Raw genomic sequence first — 23,237 nt, 5'->3', positions numbered from 1 at the left:
GAGCTCCAGTGCTGTTCTTCCAGCCTCTGGGCCTGAACATGGACCCCCATCAGGTTGAACACTGACCAGAGTGACTGTAGAGCCAAGTAAGCAAAACGGCATTTAGCTTTCAGCCTATTACAACAGTTACATTGGTCCCTTCCAAACGGCATTTCCTGCTGCTGTTTACCAACCGGGGAGGAGAAAATCGATGCAGCAGCTCGTCTGGGGAGCGGGTGCTGAGGGGAGAAGGGGGCACTAGGAGAAGGGGACAAGTCGCCTGAGGACACCAGACACAGTCTCCTCAGCTCTTACCCTCACTTCTCATGAATCACTTCAAAGCGAGACCCTATGGTTTTCATTTTGTTTTTCTCCTTTTAAGTGACGTATGTTTCTATTGTTTTATAATCAACAAGCATTACTTCTGTAATAAGAAAAATAAAGTATTTTTAAATATCAGTAATAAAATGCAACTGTAATAATGTCCTTCCCTACTTAAAATTCTTCGAAGACTCCACATTAGTCCCAGGATGGAGTCCGCATTCCCCAGGACAGCCTGCTGGGCGCTGCATGCTTCCTCCCCCTCCTGCCCTCACTCATCTACTTGCTGTTCTGTCCAAAGCACCATGCTCTTGCTTTGTCTCTAGGCCTTCACAGGTGCAGTTCCAACTGCCCAAAATGCTTTTCCTTTTTGGCTCTACCATATTTGGTCTCACCTTAACTTCTGTATCTCCCCAGGGCCCTGTACCTAATCCCCAGCAGAGCCCAATCTCCGTGCGGTGTAAGCACTACACCGCAGGCTCTGTGACAGCATAAACATGTCTTTCTTGTTCTCAACGTGTTCTCCAGTGCCAAGAACAGCGCCTGGCACTTAGAGGCTCCATTAAATGTCGCTGGAAAACATGAAACTAATAACGATCACCTATTAGATTTGGAAGGGTTCTCAGAGACCATCTAGCCTAACTCTTCCTTCTAACAGTGGGGCCCGGAGAAGTAAATCCAGATTTTAATCCCAGGTCTCTTCTGAATTGCTATGTGACCTTGGACAATGCCTCCTCTCTCTGACCCGCAGTCTCTCCAGCTATAAAATGGGGAAAGCTCGGGCTTCCCTGGTGGCGCAGTGGTTGAGAGTCTGCCTGCCAATACAGGGGACACGGGTTCGTGCCCCGATCCGGGAAGATCCCACATGCCACGGAGCGGCTGGGCCCGTGAGCCATGGCCACTGAGCCTGCGTGTCCGGAGCCTGTGCTCCACAACGGGAGAGGCCCGCGTACGTCAAAAAAATAAAAAATAAATAAAAAATGGGGAAAGCTCTTCCTACCCCAACTTTTTCCGGCTCTGCCTTCCCCTCCCCCTCCCCCTCCCCCTCCTGGGTGGCGGGTAGCTCCAGGTACACCGACTGGGTGAGTAGGTAGGATGGTGCAAGAGAAAGAAAAGGTCAGGTTTATCCTCTCAAACTGTTGCCCTTCAGGTTGAGGAGATAAGACACACACAGTGAGGTAGTGCTAAATTAAATGTTTCTGGCCATTCCGTTTTGCTAGGAGATCAGAAAAGGAAGAAGTCAGGGAAGCCTGGGGGCACCAAGCCTCCTACAGGAGATAAGGCTTAAATTGAGCAGGCAGTGGGGGTGAGAGAAGAGGCTCCCCAGCACGGAACCAGCCATCCATAGCCAGGGGACGTAATCAACAGGTGCTCACTAGAAGGTCGGGCTGATGTGGATTCAGATTCCAGCTCTGCTGCTTACTCGCTCAACCTTTCCAAACCTCAGTTTCCTGAACCTCACTAGGATAATTTGAATGTCTAGCTTGCAGGGCTTTTGTAAGGATTACATGTATGTGACAGTATCTAGAACAGTGCCTGGTGCCTAACAGGCCATTTTAAGAAATGCCACTTTCTTTTCTTCCTTCCAGCCACATAAACTGGCTTGACATGTTGCTGGCAAGAACATCAGAAGTGCAGCTGGGGTTTGGGGACTGAAGGCTTTTTCTGTCCAACCATTCATAGTCTGTTTACTCTGACATGACTCCCAGTGCCTCATCTCTCCCTCCCTCCCTCCCTCCCTCCCTCCCTCCCTCTCTCCCTCTCTCCCTCTCTCTCACTCACACTCACACACACACACACACACACACACACACACACACACACACACAAACACACGCACTTCATGTAAAATCCACAGGACAAACTGATGAGATGGGGCCAGGTTGGGAGCTATTACAATCAACAGGAAAAACAAAGAATCAACTTCCAGTCTGGCCTGAAGTTTTTCCTCCACCGCAGGACTGATAAGATAGGAAATTTTTTTCTAACATCTTTATTGGAGTCTAATTGCTTTACAATGGTGTGTTAGTTTCTGCTTTATAACAAAGTGAATCAGCTATACATATACCTATGTTCCCATACCTCCTCCCTCTTGCGTCTCCCTCCCACCCTCCCTATCCAACCCCGCTAGGTGGTCACAAAGCACCGAGCTGATCTCCCTATGCTATGCAGCTGCTTCCCACTACCTATCTATTTTACATTTGGTAGTGTATATATGTCCATGCCACTCTCTCACTTCGTCCCAGCTTACCCTTCCCCCTCCCCATGTCCTCAAGTCCATTCTCTACGTCTGCGTCTTTATTCCTGATTATGAGACCAAATGTCATTTTCTATGGGGCTGGAGGGAGAGGCTTCAACTAAATTATAGAACAGTCCCATAAGACATCTTGGAACATTTCAGGAAGCTACTGATATTCCTGTAGGCAAACAGAATGTGGGAGGAAGTGGCAGGGGGGGAGCGTGGGGGACAGAAGGGCTGTTTGCTTCAGTCCATTCCTGCTGATGACAGATCGAGGGTGATCGGGATTTACGGGTAGCACCCCAAAAGAAAATATAGCATAACCTCCTTTATCCTGCACCTTCAGAGAAAAAGCAGCAGCACGTGCTTCTGAGCAGAGATTATTCCCTGAAGGAGAACATTTAAAGTTGGACTTCAACTGAGGTTATTAATCTTCTAGGGAACTATAAACCCTCTTGGGAATCCAACAGAGAGAGCTATACCCTTCTTCATAGGAAAACACAAATACACCCCAAATTCTACTTGCAATGGAATATTCACGGGCCCCAAGTTTACAATGTCTCTCTAACAAAATTTAAAACTTTTCTTAATGGAAATATTTCTTAACTTCATTACCCAGTTTCCCACTGTGGAGACCTACCACAAATTGCTTCTCAGGTTGTTAATGGGAACTAAATGGATTCTTTAAGACCCTCTAAGACCCAATGAACAAATCCTCAGCTAGGAGTCAAGGTACCTGGGCTTCAAAATCAACTCTGCTCTACCTTTTCAGAGAGACACGGCCAGTCTCAACTCTCTCTAGATTTCAGTTTCCTCATCTGGAAAAAAAAAAAAAGGTGGGGAAGGGGGTAGTTTTGACTAGGACAGCAATTTCTAACCCACATTCTGTAGAAGATGAGCCTCATGCACAAAATAAAAGAGTTCTATGGCCAAAATAAATCAAGGAAATGTTGTATAGTCTACTCCCCTCTTGGAGATGCACACAACTCCTCAGCATATTAAGGTCTCTGAGAAGTCCTGCCATAAAGAAATCTGATACATTTGGTTTAATCAAACATTTCCCTACTTGGTTTCATCATGACTTTTTTTGTCCCATCAGAGAGCATTTAACTTAGCGCTGGGTTCCAGTAAGATGTGGCATCTATTAGTCCTCCCCAAACAAACAAATCAACACGTTATAGAAGGTAACAGAAGGCCGGTATTAAAACAGAGTGGTGTGAACCCTAAGACCAGCAGAACACTATAAAATCCCTCCACCCAACTTTCCTTCACGGCTTGGGAATTGGGCAAAATGGTGAGTGCTCAGGCATCAGCTTTTAGTCTTTTCTTTTGTTCCTTCAATCTGTCTAGAATAGTGACTCTCAAACCTTAGTGGGCATAAGAATTACTGCACTGATGGGGTTGATAATAAAAGGGGGACTTCAGCTTTATCTGTGATGTATTATTTCTCTTATCTAACAAAAACTGAAGCAAACACAACAAAATGTTAACAGGATGAAAAACAAGTGTTTATTACATCAGTATGAACTTCATTTTTTAAATTTTTCAGAAGAAAGAATAACATTTAATTAATCTCAGTTCAGAGGTGAGTATACTTAACAGGGCATCTAGAGAATTTTCAGGGATAATTATGACTGCCCTGATTTTTGCCTGATGCACAGACTTTACGTCTCATCCCCACGTAAGATGCAACCATGCTCTGATAGCATCCTCCAGGAGGGGCTTTGGGAAGTGCTGACCGAAAGCACCTGGGCCCTCCAAGATGTGACATCCCAGGGCCTAACTCTGAGTCCACCTCCTTATCTCCTGCCTGTAGGACTATAGGGTCAACATCTTCCTACGGCAGCAGTGGAACGACCCCCGGCTGGCCTACAACGAATACCCGGATGACTCTCTGGACCTGGACCCATCCATGTTGGACTCCATCTGGAAACCTGACTTGTTCTTTGCCAATGAGAAGGGGGCCCACTTCCACGAGATCACCACGGACAACAAACTGCTGAGGATCTCCCGGAATGGGAATGTCCTCTACAGCATCCGGTGAGTTCTGTACAGGCTCATCCCCTCCATTATCAGAACATACCCTGTGGGGGCAGACGCTAAGAGGAGGGCCAAACAGAGGTGAACAGGCCCTGGCAACCGAACACCTTTACGGAATAGGCAGAGCCAGCTCTGCAGCTTACACTCAGCAAGTAAGAATAAAATACCACGGGAACTCCTAGAAGCGAGCAGTTCATTATAACCAGGGGGACCAAGGAAGCATCCTAGAGAGGGAAGGTTAAAGTTAGGCCCCCAAGCTTACGCAGAATTTCAATCAAACAAGATGGGAAAAGAATACTCAAAGACAATGCTGACCCCAGGAACATTCGGTTACTCAAGATGAATAAATTCCAGAGAGCTGCTGAACAATGATACTCTGTAGCTAACAATACTCTACTGTACATTTAAACACTTATTAAGAGGGTGGATCTCATGTTAAACGTTTCTATCATAATTTTAAATAATAGCCGAGCAAAGGCGCAAAGTCTGAAAAATCACAGCAACTTCAACATAAATGGTCTGCCAGGTGGACGGTGCTGCTCACAGGTATAAGCCAGGGCTGCTCCCTCCCTTCTAGAAAGCCTTTCTATCCTCTACTCCTTGCACTGAGTCTGCTGGGACTCCCCTCCCCAGTTGGGGGATACCCTGCATACACTGGTTATGGGCAAACTTTCAGAGCTTCCTGCCACACTCTGTGCCCCTCCCAACCCACCTAATTCTCAGTCTCCTCCCCCAAGGCATGGAGAGAAGGACCAATGTCCATGTTATATCCTTACTACGTACCATTCACTGGGAATTTACCTACTAGGCTCAGACTTTATATGTATTATTTATAATCGTCCTAACAACCCTATGAAGTAGGCTTTATTATGCCCACTTTGCAGATTAGACAAGTGAGGATCTGAAAGTTTAAGCAACTTGCCAGAGTTCCCACAGCTACAAAGTAGCAGAACCTAGATTCTCATCTGTTAGTGTGCACCTAATGCCCACTCAGAGCCTAGAAGAACAGTGCAGAGCATTCAATAGGCACTCAAATATTTGATGAGTGAATGAGTATGTTTTTATTTCAAAGAGCTTAAAGGGACACTGGTCCTACTACTGCTGTGTAGCACAGGGAACTCTGCTCAATGTCATGTGGCAGCCTGGATGGAAGGGGAGTCTGGGGGAGAATGGATACATGTATATGTGTGGCTGAGTCGCTTTGCTGTGCACCTGAAACCATCACAACATTGTTCATCGGCTATACGCCAACATAAAATAAAAAGTTAAAAAAAAGGGGGGGGGACACTGGTCCTAAATGACTCTCCTGCCCCTCCAGTCCCTCAGGGGAATATATCTTTTTATTTCCATTAGGAGATGAGCTTTAAGTGTCCAAGCCCATTGGAGAGGCCGCACAGATCCTAATCCCCAAATGTGAATGGATTCAGAGTCTCCCCTGAGAGCAGGCTGGGTGGGAGAGGGGACTCAGGGACCTCAGCAGGTAAAGGAGGCACCATGGAGGAATCCGAGGCCAACATGGCCTTCCGTACCCATTGCCCGCCCCACCCAGTGCGCATCCAGACTGGAAGGGTGATGGGCTCAGGATGGCCACCGAGGCCTGGCTGGCTTGGATTCTGCTGCAGCCAGGCTCAGTTTCATATCTCCAGGAAGCTAAGCCCCAGTGCAGCATGACAGAAAGACAAATCAGCAGAAAGTGATGTTCCAAGGTCATTCAACTTCAGGAAATTCACCCAGTGTGACGGCTGCCCCACTTTGGAGCTTTTATCTTCAGAAATTCAACTGCGTGCACTTTCCCTTCCCTTCCCCCTCCTTCTCCCACTCCCTCTTTCCCCTCTTCTTCCCCTCCCTCTCCCTGCCCTTTCCCTCCCTGCCTCTGCCTTGTGCTTAAAGGGCCCGCATCCACAGCCGTGGGTGAGAGCTGGAGGAGGAAGTTCGCGCCAGGCCGTGGGCCTCACCACATGGGGCCGAGGTGCCAGCAGCTAAGCCCCACAAGACCACCAGTTAGGGGTCTTCGGGTATTGAGGTTGGCTTTTCAGGACAGCAGTGCTAGAAAGCCCACCAGCAAACATACGAGCTCAAAATCCAAAAGCCAGGAGACCTGGTTTTGAACCCTGGCTGAGCCATCAGCTGGCTGTGTGACCTGACATGCCTCCCCACCTAGCCTTCTCTGCATCCCAGTTTTCTCACCTGTCCAGTGCAGGAGTTGGCCTGATGATCTAAGTCTCTCTGGCCTCCACAAGCCTTTCTTCTCTGTTCCCTGCAGCAGGGGCTCAGACGCTGGCAAAGCCTTTCAAGCTGAAGTCTTGCATCGCAGCTGAGCTGCAGACCTCGGATTCTGTTAAGGGGACTCCCTCTGGTTCTGAGGCTGCAGTCTCTGCCAGGGCTGAACAACCCAAAATAAACAGCTAGCCCAGACGCCTGGAGCAACCACCACCCCCCAAATGACCCCAGCAGGAGCCCGCAGACGCGAGTCGGCTGTGTTGGACACCCAGCGTGCAGGGAGCCTCTTGGAAATCACTTTTGATGAGCCTAGTGTGTGAAGGGAGAACCCAAGAACCACCTGCGCACCTGCTACATACAGGTGCACCTGGGGATGCTTGAGGCCTGGTGGTGCTCAATTTAAAATTCAGGCTCTGCCCTACCTGAGGGCTCTACAGAAGAGAAGGGATGCAGGTGGCCCATGGCCTACAGGCCTTCAGGCAACTTGCTAAAGGCAAGTTTCTAGAAGCCAGACAGACGCCAAAGAAGCCCAGAAGTTCCACTGACTTGTGTGACTTTAGGCAACCTACTTTATCTCTCTGACGTGGAAATATACATATATTATTTCAATAAACACTGGTTCCCTAGCCTCCTTGGCCTTTCCTAGATAACTGATTTTCCAGTAGTAACTGGAACAGAGGCACAGCTTCTCTGGTTTGTGGTTCCAACATCATACAACTCCTTTCTCTTCCCAGAATCACCCTGACACTGGCCTGCCCCATGGACTTGAAGAATTTCCCCATGGACGTCCAGACGTGCATTATGCAACTGGAAAGCTGTGAGTCCCTTGCATGAGGCCTCTAAAAGAACCAGACTCTCCTATCCCCGTGGGACCAGCATAAATTCCCACACAGATGCTCCTAACCACTGGACCCCAGGAGATTACTGTAATAGCCCAAAATACCAGATGAGGAGCTTTGCTCTTAGAAAACGCATTAGAAATATAACTTCCCTAACATTGTCTGACTGAAGTTCAGCTCTGGAGCCAGCAGCATTCTCCAAAGAGGCACTGTTCCATGTCCCCTGTGAACATGCTCGCCAGGAATGGAGGAGCAATAGCTTGAATAAGTCATGGTCCTTGAACTCACAGGGATGCTCACTCCAGCAAGGGAGAGGTCTTCTGCACAAGTAACTCTAAGGCAGGCAGCAAGTGGTAAGTGTGTGGTTAGACGTACAAAATGCTGTGGCCTCAAGGCAGAAAGTGCACTTCCTTCTGACTGGGAAGGAGACAGGGTATGGAGAAGGCTTTATGGAGGAGATCACAGGTGAACCAAGATTTTAACAGATGGGGGAGCTCACTTCTTTGACTGCAAACACAGAAACCAATCTGACTCATGTAAAGAATGGAATTAAGTGGAAGGACATAGGGGTTCCACATGGACTTGAAGGAAAAGCTAAAGTACAAGAACCAGGCCAGAGCATTTAGGCAACAGGAACTAACAGACCATCCCCTCGGAGCACCACCTCTGAGGAGAGTCTGCACCAGCCATCTCCGAACTCTTTGTCACTTTACTCAATAGTCAAAGTCCTGGGGCAGAGAGTCTGATTGGCCTAGCTGAGTCACCATCTCACACCTTGGCCCCCAACTGATAGCCCCGCCAGGATAGCATACCATACAGTTATTCCCCAGAGGAAAATCTGCTGGGGGCACAAGAGGGGGGCTTGCAAGGATGGTGCACAGGCAAAAAGAGCGGAGGTCAGCTGAATCTGACATGGGACTGAGGGGTGAGGGCAAGAGTACAAGCTAACGTGGGAGGCTGGCAGGGGTGGGTAAGAGAGGTGGAAGGGCTGTGGGGTAGATGTCAACAATGAAACCAGCTTTAACCTCTCGTGTGGGGAGAAAAAAAACCGCAGCAGCGACATAGTCTCATGAGTTCCACTGAGTGTCTGATGCCTCTCTGCTTCTAACATGCTTCATGTTAGACGCCCTTCCTGCAGCACCCCTGACATGCTTCAAATAAGAGCTTCCGGGTGGTGACTTCTCCTCCTTCTCATCCCATCCCAGTTGGATACACCATGAATGACCTCATCTTTGAGTGGCAGGAGCAGGGGGCTGTGCAGGTGGCAGATGGACTGACTCTGCCCCAGTTTATCCTGAAGGAGGAGAAGGACTTGAGGTACTGCACCAAGCATTACAACACAGGTACGTGCGAGGGCCCACCTCAACCCAGCCAGGGCCAGAGGTCAGTGCAAACATTCATTCAGTTGCTGATCCAACGGATCTTCCGAGGTACCTGTGGTGGATCTATCTCCCTATTTATTACCTAGTGGTCAAGAGAATGTCCCTTGAAACCAAAAAGTGGCTCCCACGCTTTCTTCCTGTGAGTCCTGGGACAAGTCACTTGAGCTTGGGCCACATCTCATGACAAGGGGAGCTGGGAGATACAGTCTCTCTTCCAGGTAGCTGTATGCCCAGCTCAGGACAGACCCTGTCCCTAAGGCAGAAGGGAGAGCTGACAGAGGGAGGACATCTAGCAGTGTCTATCACAGAGGGACTGGCATTTCTATTTTTTTTTTAAGATTTTTTTTTTTTGATGTGGACCATTTTAAAGTCTTTACTGAATTTGTTACAATATTGCTTCTGTTTTATGCTCTGGTTTTGTTTTTCTTTTTGTGTTTTTTTTGGCCGTGAGGCATGTGGGATTTTAGCTCCCCGAGCAGGGATCGAACCTGCACTCCCTGCATTGGAAGGTGAACTCTTAACCACTGGACCGCTGGGGAAGTCCCGGGACCGGCATTTCTGAGAGGGCAAAAGCACAGAGAATGTTCACATTAGACCTCAGTGGGGAGCTGAGAGCTGGCACTGAGGATTAGTAAACAGTGAAGTTGGAAAGGGTCCCCTGGACTGTGAGCTATGAGGAGGGAACCCCACTTTTTAGCTCAGCTCTCTATCTCCCACGCCTAGCCCAGCATTTGTTGGAAGATTGAACACAGGGATGAAGTGGGGCCGGATCAAGACTGGCTTTGCCTGCCCTGTTTCAGGCTGGGAAGGAGCTCGTGGAACATTGTGGACAAAAGGCAGTCAGTATGCCACGCTGGGGAGCTGGGCCGGGGGCTGCTGTCTGAACACAGCCGAGTGGAGTGGAGACACATGACAGGCTGCGACAGGGGCCCAGGAGAAGAGGAGGTGAAGGAGAGGGGTTCAGAGAAACCACTGTGGGTTCTGATGCAAGTAGAAGGCCCAGAGAAAAAGCAGGCAGCCTGGGTGCTGGTCTGTTTAGGACAGCTGTCTCTTTCCAGTGACCTCGGAGATATCTTAGAACCTTCAAAAATACTCTCTTCATCCCTGGGCAAGCTGAGACTCAGAGACAGTATCCAAGGGGAACTGGTTCCAGGACCTGCTAAATTACCAAAATCCAGGGATGCTCAAGACCATAGTTGGCCCTCCTCACTGAAGGATGCAGGGCCCACAGATACAGAGGGCCAACTGTACTCTCATTAGCAGTGAGTCCCCATGAATCAAATAATCACAACAGACTCTCACATACCACACACAGCCCTTTACTGTTTACACAGCGTTTTCTCATTCATCATCTCAGTTGCCCTTCACTATTCACATTTAAGTGAGAGCTGAGTTCTGGGCTAGCTCTGTGGATTCAAGGAGAGAAGACTGGCAAGGCCCTGTCCACATGGAAGGGGCTGTCCAGGGAGCTGTAGAAAATGCCCTGGTAACTCTGCGTCCGTGGACTGGAGCTAAGACGCCACCATGGGATGGCCCAGCCCAGTTCCAGGGATTCACAGATTGGGAGGAGACGAGCTGTGCGCAGTCTGGTGCAGAGGACACAGAGAGAGAGAGAGTGAGATCAACGCGCCTACTAACTCAGTGTACTATGCCTTAAAGGCTCTGATGATCATGTGGAGAGAGCTGAAGGGACACAGGAGAAAAAGCGCCCCCTGCCTGGGGGAGTCTTCACAGTTAGACTGCCATAAAGGAAAGGGAGGATTTCTTTGGCTGGTTGTGGGGCAGAAGAAGGGCTTTCGGGGCAGAGGGATTATCAGGCTCAAAAACTCAGAAGTGAGAAAATACAGAGGATGCTCAAGGCAAGGGATGGAGTGTAGGGGGTCATGAGTAGAGTAAAGAAACAAGGGAAATGGGGTGGAAACAGGCTAGAGGTCAACCGTGAAGGGCAGACTAGAGTTTGAACTTTTCCCTGTAGGTAATGGGGACTTTCTTGTATGGGGAGAGATGGAAGGAAAGAAAGGTTCTACAAGACGAAGTAACAGAAATGAGTCACTTTTTGGGAACAAAACTGGCAGAAGGATAGAGAATGATCCACTTGGGCCCACTCTTAGCAACAAAATAGTGTTGATGGGGATGATGGCAAATGACATTCTCAGCATTAATGGTTTGTGAGGACTGTGCTAAGTTCTTTATAGGCATAGGCATCATCTCATTTTACCATCACAGTAACCATGAGTAACCATATGAGGTTGATATTATTATTACTATTATCATCATTATCATTATCCCCAATTTACCAAAGATGAGGAAACTGAGACACAGAAAGATTCAGACACTCACCTAAGGACACAGCTATTGTGAGGCTGAACCAGGACTCCAGTCAAGGTTGCTCTGACCTCAAAGCCTTGTTCCTGTCCAAGGCTACCTGGCCTTCCCACTATAAATTCTTGCAGGCAAATTCACCTGCATTGAGGCCCGGTTCCACCTGGAGCGACAGATGGGCTACTACCTGATCCAGATGTACATTCCCAGCCTGCTCATTGTCATCCTCTCGTGGATTTCATTCTGGATCAACATGGATGCTGCCCCAGCCCGTGTGGGCCTGGGCATCACCACCGTGCTCACCATGACCACCCAGAGCTCAGGCTCCCGAGCATCCCTGCCCAAGGTAAGTCCTACTGCCCAAGAGCACAGAACACCAGGACAGATAAGGAGGACACACATCTCCCTTCCCTGCCTGAGATCAGGCGAGCACAAGGAATTAGTCACTATTTCGTGTTCTTTTTTTTAACATCTTTATTGGAGTATAATTGCTTTACAATGGTGTGTTAGTTTCTGCTTTATAACAAAGTGAATCAGCTACACATATACATACATCCCCATATCTCCTCCTTTTTTCAAAAAATTTTAAAATATCTTTATTGGAGTATAATTGCTTTACAATGTTGTGCTAGTTTCTGCTGTACAACAAAGTGAATCAGCTATATGTATACAGATATACCCATATCCCCTCCATCTTGCATCTTCCTCCCACCTTCCCTATCCCACCCCTCTAGGTGGACACAAAGCACAGAGCTGATCTCCCTATGCTATGTGGCTGCTTCCCACTAGCTATCTATTTTACATTTGGTAGTGTATATATGTCCATGCCACTCTCTCACTTCGTCCCAGTTTACCCTTCCCCCTCCCTGTGTCCTCAAGTCCATTCTCTATGTCTGCGTCTTTATTCCTGTCCTGCCCCTAGGTTGTTCAGAACCTTTTTTTTTTTTTTTTTTAGATTCCATATATATGTGTTAGCATACGGTATTTGTTTTTCTCTTCCTGACTTACTTCACTCTGTATGACAGTCTCTAGGTCCATCCACCTGACTACAAATAACTCAATTTCATTTCTTTTTATGGCTGAGTAATATTCCATTGTATATATGGGCCACATCTTCTTTATCCATTCATCTGTCGATGGACACTTAGGTTGCGTCCATGTCCTGGCTATTGTAAATAGAGCTGCAATGAACATTGTGGTACATGACTCTTTGAATTATGGTTTTCTAAGGGTATATGTCCAGTAGTGGGATTGCTGGGTCGTAGGGTAGTTCTATTTTTAGTTTTTTGAGGAACCTCCATACTGTTCTCCACAGTGGCTGTATCAATTGACACTCCCACCAACAGTGCAAGAGGGTTCCCTTTTCTCCACACCCTCTCCAGCATTTATTGTTTGTAGATTTTTTGATGATGGCCATTCTGACTGGTGTGAGGTGATACCTCATTGTAGTTTTGATTTGCATCTCTCTAATGATTAGTGATGTTGAGCATCCTTTCATGTGTTTGTTGGCAATCTGTATATCTTCTTTGGAGAAATGTCTATTTAGGTCTTCTGCCCATTTTTGGATTTGGTTGTTTGCGTTTTCATATTGAGCTACATGAGCTACTTGTATATTCTGGAGATTAATCCTTTGTCAGTTGCTTCGTTTGTAAATATCTTCTCCCATTCTGAGCGTTATCTTTTCGTCTTGTTTATAGTTTCCTTTGCTGTGCAAAAGCTTTTAAGTTTCATTCGGTCCCATTTGTTTATTTTTGTTTTTATTTCCATTTCTCTAGGAGGTGGGTCAAAAAGGGTCTTGCTTGTGATTTATGTCATGGAGTGTTCTGCCTATGTTTTCCTCTAAGAGTTTTATAGTGTCTGGCCTTACATTTAGGTCTTTAATCCATTTTGAGTTTATTTTTGTGTATGATGTTAGGGAGTGTTCTAATTTCATTCTTTTACATGTAGCTGTCCAGTTTTCCCAGCACCACTTATTGAAGAGGCTGTCTTTTCTCCACTGTATATTCTTGCCTCCTTTATCAAAGATAAGGTGACCATATGTGCGTGGATTTATCTCTGGGCTTTCTACTCTGTTCCACTGATCTATATTTCTGTTTTTGTACCAGTACCATATTGTCTTGATTACTGTAGTTTTGTAGTATAGTCTGAAGTCCGGGAGCCTGATTCCTCCAGCTCCGTTTTTCTTTCTCAAAATTGCTTTGGCTGTTCGTTTTCTGTGAAAAATGCCATTGGTAGTTTGATAGGGATTGCACTGAATCTGTAGATTGCTTTGGGTAGTATAGTCATTTTCACAGTGTTGATTCTTCCAATCCAAGAACATGGTATATCTCTCCATTTGTTTGTATCATCTTTAATTTCTTTGATCAGTGTCTTACATTTTTTTGCATACAGGTCTTTTGTCTCCCTAGGTGGGTTTATTCCTAGGTATTTTATTCTTCTTGTTGCAATGGGAAATGCGAGTGTTTCCTTAATTTTTATTTCAGATTTTTCGTCATTAGTGTATAGGAATTCAAGAGATTTCTGTCATATGAACTCTTGATGCCTCATTCTGCTTTACTCTCTTTTAATGCTAGGTGCTGTGTGCTAGGTGCTACATTCACTACAGTCACTGGAGCCACATTCCCCATTACTCACTCATCACTAGACACAACACTCTGCTCTACTGTTAATGCCAGATGCCATACTCTGCTCCCTTCAGCTTCATGTTAAGTGCAACATTCTGCACCATTTCCAATGCAATACTGCACTTAACATTGTTTTGATACAGAAAAAGTTGTCAGAATATACAACAAACACCCTAAAAGCCTTCACCTCAATGCCAATTGTTATCATTTTGCCACATTTACGTTATCTCTATTTATAGGTAGGTAGGTAAGTAGATAGATAGATGCAACTTTTGCTGCATTATTTGAAGGTTACAGACATGACAATTCACCTCTAAATAAGGAATAACGATCACAATGATATTATCACATCTAAAAAATTAACATTAATTGAATAAGTATTAATGAATTAGAAATAATTCCATAATTTCATCTAATATAGAACCTTTAAATTTTCCCAACTGTCCAAAAACTGTCATCAATGGACATGGATCCAATAAACGTTCATACTGCATACACTTGCTCTTTTAATCTAGAACAGTCTCCTCACTGTTTTTTGTTTTTCATGACATGACTCTTCCATTAACTCTTCTTTTTTTTTTTGTTTTGGCTGCATTGGGTCTTTGTTGCTGCGCATGGGCTTTCTCTAGTTGCGGTGAGCGGAGTCTACTCTTCCTCGCGGTGCACCGGCTTCTCATTGTGGCGGCTTCTCTGTTGTGGAGCATGGGTTCTAGGCGTGTGGGCTTCAGTAGTTGTGGCACATGGGCTCAGTACTTGTGGCTCGTGGGCTCTAGAGCACAGGCTCAGTAGTTGTGGTGCACGGGTTTAGTTGCCCCACAGCATGTGGGATCTTCCTGGACCAGGGCTCGAGCCTGTGTCCCCTGCATTAGCAGGCGGATTCTTAACCACTGTGCTACCAGGAAAGTCCCTCTACCATTAACTTTTAATGTGAGACATGACATTCTACTCCACTTGCCATCTACACTAGACACCACTCTCTCCTCTATTTGTCCTCACAAGAAAACTCAACAATCTGCCCTTTGCACTATTAACGCTAAACTTTGCATTCTGCTACATTTACTGTAAAAGATTGAAACCAAATTCTGTATACTGTCACCAAGTGACAACACTTTCTGCTCTGTTCATTTGCAAAAGCAGGAGTAATATTCTGCTTCCTGTTCCTTATGTTAGGCTCAACATGCTGCTCCACTCTCTATTAATAGTTGATGCCACATTCCCCCTCACTAGACTCAACATTCTACTCCACTCATTGTTAACACTAGACTTGATATTGGGCTTCGTTTGCTATTACACTCAACCTGACATTCTTCCCCCTTCGCTTTTTTTAAAGCATAAAATTCAGTGGCATTTAATATATTCACAAAGTTGTACACCCTCAGCGCTGTCTAATTCCAGAACATTTCATCACCCCACAAAGAAACCCCCATATTCATCAACAGTCACTCCTTGTTCTCCGCTCCCACCAGCCCCTGGCAACCACTAATCCACTTTCTACCTCTATGAATTTGCCTATCCTAGTCATTTCAGCTAAGGGGAATCACACAATATGTGTACTTTTATGACTGGCTTCTTTCATTTAGCATAATATTTTCAAGGTTCATTTATGTTGTAGAATGTATCACTACTTCATTTCTTTTTATGGATGAATATTCTATTGTATGGATATTTCACATTTTGTTTATTCATCAGTTGATGGACATTTGGGTTATGCCACTTTTTGCCTATTTTAAATAATGCTGCTATGAACATCTGTGTACAAGTTTTTGTGTGGACATATGTTTTCAACCCTTATAAGTATATACTACCTAAGAGTGGAATTGTTGGGTCATATGTAATTATATGCTAAACTTTTTGAGGAACTGCCAAACTATTTTCCAGAGTGGCTACACCATTTTATAATCCTGCCAAAGTTCCAATTTCTCCATGTTCTCGTTAACGCTTGTTATTCTATCTCTTTGATTATCAATATCTTAATAGAAGTGAAGTGGTATCTCACTGTAGTTTTGATTTGCATTTTCTGAATGACTAATAATGTTGAGCATCTTTTCATGTGTTTATTGACCATTTCTGTATCTTCTTTGGAGAACCTATTCAAATCTCTTGCCCCACTTTTTAATTGGGGTATTTCCCTTTTTATTGTTGTGTTGTAAAAGCTCTTTGTGTATTGTGGATTTAAAACCCTTATAAGATATGTGATTTGCATATATTTTCTCCCATTCTATGGGTTGTCTTTTTACTTAATTGATAGTTCTTTATGCACAAAAGTTTATAATTTTGATGAAGTCTAATTTATACTTTCTGTTGTTGCTTGTGCTTTTGGTATCGTACTTAAGAAACTAATACCTAATCCAAGATCATGAAGATTTACACATACATTTTTTTCTAAGAGTTTTATAGTTTAGCTCTAAATATAGGGTTTCGATCCATTTTTGTTTATTTTTGTATATGGTATATGGAGAGATATCATTCTTTTGCATGTGGATATCCAGTTATCCCAGCACCATTTGTTGAAAAGACTATTCTTTCCCTCCACTGAATTTATATTCTCCTCAAAAATCAATTGGCCATAGATGTATGGATTTATTTCTGGACTCTCAATTCTATTCCATTGGTAAGTATATTTATCTTTATGTCAGTATCACTCTCTTGATTACCATAGCTTTATAGTGAGTTTTGAAGTTGGGGAGTGTGAGTCCTTCAACTTTGTTCTTTTTAAAGATTGTTTTGGCTATTCTGGGTCACCTGCATTTCCATATGAACATGAATATAAATTTTAAGATCAGCTTGTCAATTTCTGCAACAACAGTAAAAAGGAATTTTAGTTAAAAATGCATTGAGTCTATATAGGAATTTGGGGAGTACTGCCATCTTAATAATATTAAGTCTTTCAATCCATGAACACAGGATGTCTTCCCATTTATTCAGGTCATCTTTAATTTCATCCCACTGCTTTCTAGACCCCATGGTTTCTAAAGAGAAATCAGCTGTTAATCTTATTGAGGATACCTTGTACATGATGCATTGCTTCTCTCTTTCTGCTTTCAAGATTCTTTTTCTTTGGCTTCTGACAGTTTGATTATGGTATGTCTAGGTGTGGATCTCTTTGAGTTTATCTTGCTTGGAGTATATTGTGTTTCTTAGATGTGTACATTAGTGTTTTTCATCAAATTTGGGGAAATATTTGCCATTATTTCTTCAAATATTCTGCCTCTCTCTCTCCTCTTCTTCTGAAATACCCATCAAACATACGTTAGTGCACCTGATGGTTCCCCGCATGTCTCTGAGGCTCTGTTAATTTTTCTTCATTCTGTTCCTCAAACAGGATAACCTCAAGTTCATTGATTCTTCTTCCGATTCACTAATTCTTTCTTCTGTCTACTCAGATATGCTATTATCCTCTCTAGTAAAATTTTCAGTTCAGTTATTTTACTTTTTAACTCCAGAATTTCTATTTGGTTCTTTTTTGTAACTTCTATTTCATGCTCTACTTGGTGACACTTTGTTATCACACTTTTTTTTTGGCCAGGCTGCCCAGCTTGTGGGATCTTAGTTCCCTGACCAGGGACTGAACCCGTGGCCCCTGCAGTGGAAACGCAGAGTCTTAACCATTGGACGGCCAGGGAATTCCCTCTCATACTTTAGTTGTGTAGACAAGGTTTCTTTCAGTTGTTTGAACATAGTAAAAATGTAACTGATTTAAAGTCTTTGTCTGTTAAGTCCAACATCTGGGTTTCCTCAGGCACATTTTTTTTTTTTTTTTTTACTTTTGGCTGTGTTGGGTCTTCGTTTCTGTCCAAGGGCTTTATCTAGTTGCGGCAAGAGAGGGCCACTCTTCATCATGGTGCGCGGGCCTCTCGCTATCGCGGCCTCTCTTGTTGCAGAGCACAGGCTCCAGATGTGCAGGCTCAGTAGTGTGGCTCACGGGCCCAGCCGCTCCACGGCATGTGGGATCCTCCCAGACTGGGGCTCGAACCCGTGTCCCCTATATCGGCAGGCAGATTCTCAACCACTGTGCCACCAGGGAAGCCCAGGCACAGCTTCTTTTGACTGCTTTTTTTCCTATGTATGGGCCTGACTTAGTCAATCCAGGCTTCTATAACAAAGTACCATAGACTGGGTGGCTCATAAATGACATAAATTTATTTCTCACAGTTCTGGAGGCTTGAAGTCTGAGATCAGAGTGTCAAACATAGTCTGGTTCTGGTGAGGATCCTCTTCCAGTTGCAAACTGCTGACTTACTGTTGTATCCTCACATGGCAGAAAGAGAGTATGCTAGCTCTCTGGACTCTTTTTATAAAGGCACTAATCCCATGCATGAGGGCTCCATTCTCATGACCTAATTACTTCCCAATGGCTTCATCGCCAAATACCATTGCATTGGGAGTCGGATTTCAACATATGAATTTTGGGAGGACACAAATATTCAGTCCATTGCATTCGCCATATTTTCTTGTTTCTTTGTATGTCTTAGATTTGTTGTTGAAAATTACACATTTTACATTATACAATGTGGCATCTCTGGAAATCAGATTCTCCTCCCTCCTCAGGATTTGTCGTTGTTTGTTTGTTTAGTAACTTTACAGAACTAATTCTGTAATGTCTGTATTCTTTGCTGTGTGGGGCCACTGAAGTCTCTACAGTTAGCTTAGTGGTTAGCTAAGAATTTAAGAGATTTCCTTAAATGCCTGAACCCTATACATCTCCCAGCCTTTGCCCAGGGGCTCTGTGTGTACTTTCAACACTCAGCCAAGCAGTTTACAACTTTGCCTTAGCCTTTACTTCCTGTTTATTTAGAGTTGAGTGCTAAGAGCCTTCTCAGGTCTTCCCTGAGCATACACACAGGCCTAAGAATGTGCATAGATTCCCAGGAATATATCATAGCTTCCTAAAGCCCTCTATGGACAGCTCATTCCCCAGATTTTCCTTTTATACTTTTTGCTCAACCTATTGTTTGCCTCAACTGTTACCAACTGCCTGGGGCTGATGTAATGTTCAACACTTGCCGATGACTGTTTTCAACAAATGCCCTCAAGGAAAAGGCTGTTCACACTGGACCAGCTCCAAGTCAGGTCAAATAAAGACAGCCTTGTGAGTGGGGTCTCTCCGAGAACCACAAAACTGGTCAAATAACAATTCCCTGAGAATGCAGCTTTAAAGAAGCTCCTACTCTGTTCTGCCCCATGCAGCGGCTGTCAGGATACTCGTGTTCACCATGCTTGCAGGCTGTTGGATTTCAAAGCTAGCACAGAGCTGGGGATGAGAGGATGGGAATAGGGCAACTTAAAACACCACGAAGCCCCAAGGGAAATAAAAACATACGTCCGCACAAAAGCTTACACACCAATGTTCATAGCAGCTTTACTCATAATCACCAAAAGGTAGAAACAGCCCAAACTGTCCATCAACTGATAAATGGATCAACAATATGTGTTATATCCATACAATGGAATATTATTTGGCCATAAAAAAAGAATAAAATACTGACACATGCTACCATATGAATGAATCTTGAAAACAGTATGCTAAGTGAAAGAACCCAGTCATAAAAGGCCACAAATTGTATGATTCCATTAATATGAAATGTCCAGGACTGGAGGAAGACAACTGGGGGAATAAGGAAATGACAGCTAAAAGATAGCAGGTTTCTTTCTGAGGTGATGAAGATGTTCTAAAATTGACTGTGATGATGATTGCACATATCTGTGAATGTATAAAACCTTTGAATTGTACACTTTAAATGTGTATGATATGTGAATTATATCTCAATAAAGCTGGGGGTTCTTTAATGCCATGAAGCTTGATGTTCTTACTGAGATCCAGTTGATTTTCTTAAATAAATGCTTACAGGATTGCTGTTAGACTTTGATTAATTAACAGAGTTCTTAAAAAAAGTTGGTTCTGACCGTTTTTGATAGTTGCTTTTATGGGGAGAGAGAGTTTTTGAAGATCTTACTCTGCCATTTGCACTGACATCCTCCACTTACTTTTAACCCTAGGTACAAATTCTCTTCCTATTTAGAGCTTTAGTCTAAATACCACATTCTGTTCCACCGAACAATAATGCTAGACACACTGTCCCCCTCTCTTTAGTGCTCTTCTAGGCACCATGTTCTTTTTTCCCCAATATTCTGTCCAGTCTTCTTGATGCATTTCTCTTCTGTTTCCCTCTGCACCCTCCACCCTAACATCCCAGCTGAGAGAGGACAGCAGTGAGTGAGTGACGAGGGAGGGGGTCCTAATGAGCAGAAAACATTTCTCGGTACTCAAGACTTCACTCTGCTCTCTCCTCACTTCCCTGTGCTCTTCCCCCCACCTCCGCCCCAGGTGTCCTATGTGAAAGCCATTGACATTTGGATGGCCGTGTGCCTGCTCTTCGTGTTCTCAGCCCTGCTCGAGTACGCCGCTGTCAACTTTGTGTCTCGGCAGCACAAAGAGCTGCTCCGATTCAGGAGGAAGCGAAGACATCACAAGGTAGGCCTTTGGCTCGCTGCTGGCGGCAAACGGAAGAGTGCCAGGCAACCCTGTCTTGTGATACTTGTTTCACTGGACCATCCTTCTCAGTGGGTAAAGCCCGCACAAAATAGGGGTCAAAGTTCTGGAAGTCCTAGCTTCCCCTCCCATAAACAATGCCCTGATTGGGTCTATAGGCAGAGAGTAACACTAACCATCAGGTTACACCTGAAGACAGAACTGAGGGAGCAAACACTGACGGTGTCAAGATAGAAACTAGCTATAAACCCAAAGCATGGCAGGCAGAGGGGGTGTCTGTTGGTGTTTTCTACAGGGTGGAAAATATTTCAATTATTTCAATGGGCCTGATTCCAGAAGGGATTTGCACCACAAAAGGTGAGATCTTAGAGTAGAATGTCCAGTTTCCAGACCTTTGTTTCCTACTTCTAAGAAAAGGGCATCCAGCAAGATTCTCCCTCAGAGTGGATCCTCTCACCTTATGAGGAATTGAATAAAGAAATACTTGGCACACCACCTCTGAAAAGTCACCAACCTCTGTTAATTCAGAGGTTGTGTGTGTCCCAACCAACAAGCGCCATTGGAGAGCATACAGCCTGTGGGAGAAAACTGGCTCCACATCCTTCCTGGTCCATAACTACTTCCCCAGTACACCTTTCTCCTGCGGATCAGAGAAGCTGCTTTTCTCTCCAGCCTCATCTTCACATCACTTCCTCCTTTGCTCTCTGAGCACCATCTACACTGGCTTTTTTCATAGTTCCTCAAGCATACGCACAGGACGTTAGGCGTCTGGTTCTCTCCTCCTGGGTTGCTCTTCCGGTGCACTTTGCCTGGTATGAACCCACTCATTTTCCAGTCCTCGGCTGAGGCACCTTTCCTTGATATCCTAAGTCAAGGTTAGGTCCTGTACCGAGGTGCGTATGCCAGCCTGTTAAGTATGGTCATGCAGGTTGTATCCTACAAGGGCCCCCAGCCAAGGAGGTGCTCTTCTCTAAATCCTGCCCTGGCGTGGACTCTATCAGCCAGAGGAAGGGATCTCGATTCATACACCCCAAGAGGCGGATGCCTTTCTTCTAATTTGCACAAAGACACTGTTTATGCCAGCGAAAACCATACTCTAGTTGAACTCGGTTTCTTTCCTTCCGAACATTTATCTTGAGTTATAATTATGCATTCAATCATGTGATTGTTTACTGCGCATCGTCCACTGAATGATAAGCTCCCTCAGGGCAGAGACCCTGTCTCCTCTTGCTCAGTGCTACATCCCTGGTGCGTAACACAAGGCCTGATAGATAGTGAACACGCAATAGGCATTTGTTGAACAAATGGACAAAGGGATAAAAAAAACCTAATGAAAAAAGAGGAGACCTGCCAGTCAGAGAGGTTACTTAGAAGTGTTTCCAGCAATGGATAAGGACAACCAGGGGCTCATACACTCTGGGCTCATACAGGCCACACACCACATACCTGCCACACACCAAGGCCTAGCTGCTTTAGGTTGACCTACAGAAAATAGCTGTCTACCGAGTTACAAGGTGCTGTGACAAAGGACTCTGCCTCTTTGGTATGTGATTTTCAGCTAGCCTCTTTTGGAGCCCAGCTTCTCCATCTGTAAAATGGACTAAGTGGGTATAATGGGGGACTGTGGTGAAGATGAAATCAGATGCCAAAGTAGCTTTAAGTTTTGTTCCTGCCACACAAGTGCCAGGGATTAAAATGATTCCATAGGCACAGATTTCCCTCAGTATGTTTCTTAAACATCAGCAATCTGATTCAATTAACTTCTAGCAGTTAACCGCAGGCGGCAGGCAGACGTTCCGAGACAGAAGATGCCCGTGGGAGTTAGGATATAACCTGCGCTGGAAGAGGAAACCATCTTGGGTGCAGCGAGCCAGACAGGACTTCTTGAAAGACCCTAGTTTTAGTCCTTCCATTACTGTCCACCAGATACCTAGCCTCTGACTCTTAACATAGTCTAAACAAGGAACTGACCAAACACAACTATCTCTGGGATTTACTTTTTGTTTTCCCTTTCTCCCCCATAGGCTAGCGTTTTCTGCATTTCCCTCCGCTAAAAGAAGTTCAAAAATGTGTTGCAGAGACAGTTATTTGGGAAAACTATGTCCAAAATATTTGACTGGCACCAGTCCACCAGACTGTGCCCTGCACAACTCCAGGGGGCAGCGTTTACAGAGACGAAAATGTGAATGAAGCTCCTTGCAGATATGTAATATGCAGGGCCTACAGTACTTCCAAAGGCTGCCTTCACCCTTGCCAAACGCCTACCAGTTTTATACACTAGAGGAAAACAGAAGCTTTGTTTTACCTCTGGCCAGGTAAAGTGTGCATAAGGCCACTATGCAGATTTGATCAGATTCCTCTGCTCGGTTCCTTCCTCATTCTCTCACAGCACGCTGGTGCTGGAAGCGCTCTCAAGAGAGCATCTGGTCCACTCCTCCTGTGAGGTGACAACAAAGAGGAGGGGCAAGTTACCTGGCTCATGGAGCCACTGATGGCAAAGGCAAGGCGGCCTTCCAAGACCCATGGCTATTCTCAAAACACTGACCATATACCACCAGCTGCTTCTTATCTGTTCATCAGTGTTTCCATCCCGAAGCAGATAAAAATAGTCCTGCATTTATTAGACCTTAAATAGAAACTAAGATTCATCCCAAGGCAGAGGTCAAAAACGAGTAGCTAGAAGGTCAAATTTGCCACGCAAATATCTTTCCATTTTTAAGCAGTGTCTTAAAAATCTGGAAGAAAGTGCCTGCATTCAAAAGTCACACTTCTAGTTTCACT

The 23,237-nt window shown here is 44.9% G+C and overlaps 1 protein-coding gene across 3 annotated transcripts in view; it reads left to right on the top strand.

The window, feature by feature from the left end:
* Positions 1-23,237, top strand: part of GLRA1 (glycine receptor alpha 1) — an 82,371-nt gene that overhangs the window by 55,290 nt on the left and 3,844 nt on the right. For all 3 annotated transcript variants that reach the window (XM_029216223.1, XM_029216224.1, XM_029216222.1), the window contains 5 exons: positions 4,356-4,579; positions 7,534-7,616; positions 8,844-8,981; positions 11,474-11,688; positions 20,292-20,438. In XM_029216223.1, coding sequence (XP_029072056.1) covers positions 4,356-4,579; positions 7,534-7,616; positions 8,844-8,981; positions 11,474-11,688; positions 20,292-20,438 — 807 coding nt within the window. The remainder of the gene's footprint in view (positions 1-4,355; positions 4,580-7,533; positions 7,617-8,843; positions 8,982-11,473; positions 11,689-20,291; positions 20,439-23,237) is intronic.

The sequence above is a fragment of the Monodon monoceros genome, unplaced genomic scaffold, assembly GCF_005190385.1.
Source record: "Monodon monoceros isolate NGI ecotype Baffin Bay Population unplaced genomic scaffold, NGI_Narwhal_1 Super_Scaffold_12, whole genome shotgun sequence".
NCBI lineage: Eukaryota > Metazoa > Chordata > Mammalia > Artiodactyla > Monodontidae > Monodon > Monodon monoceros.
Note: the sequence above shows the minus strand (reverse complement) of the source record. Positions and strands in the feature narration are given on the sequence as shown.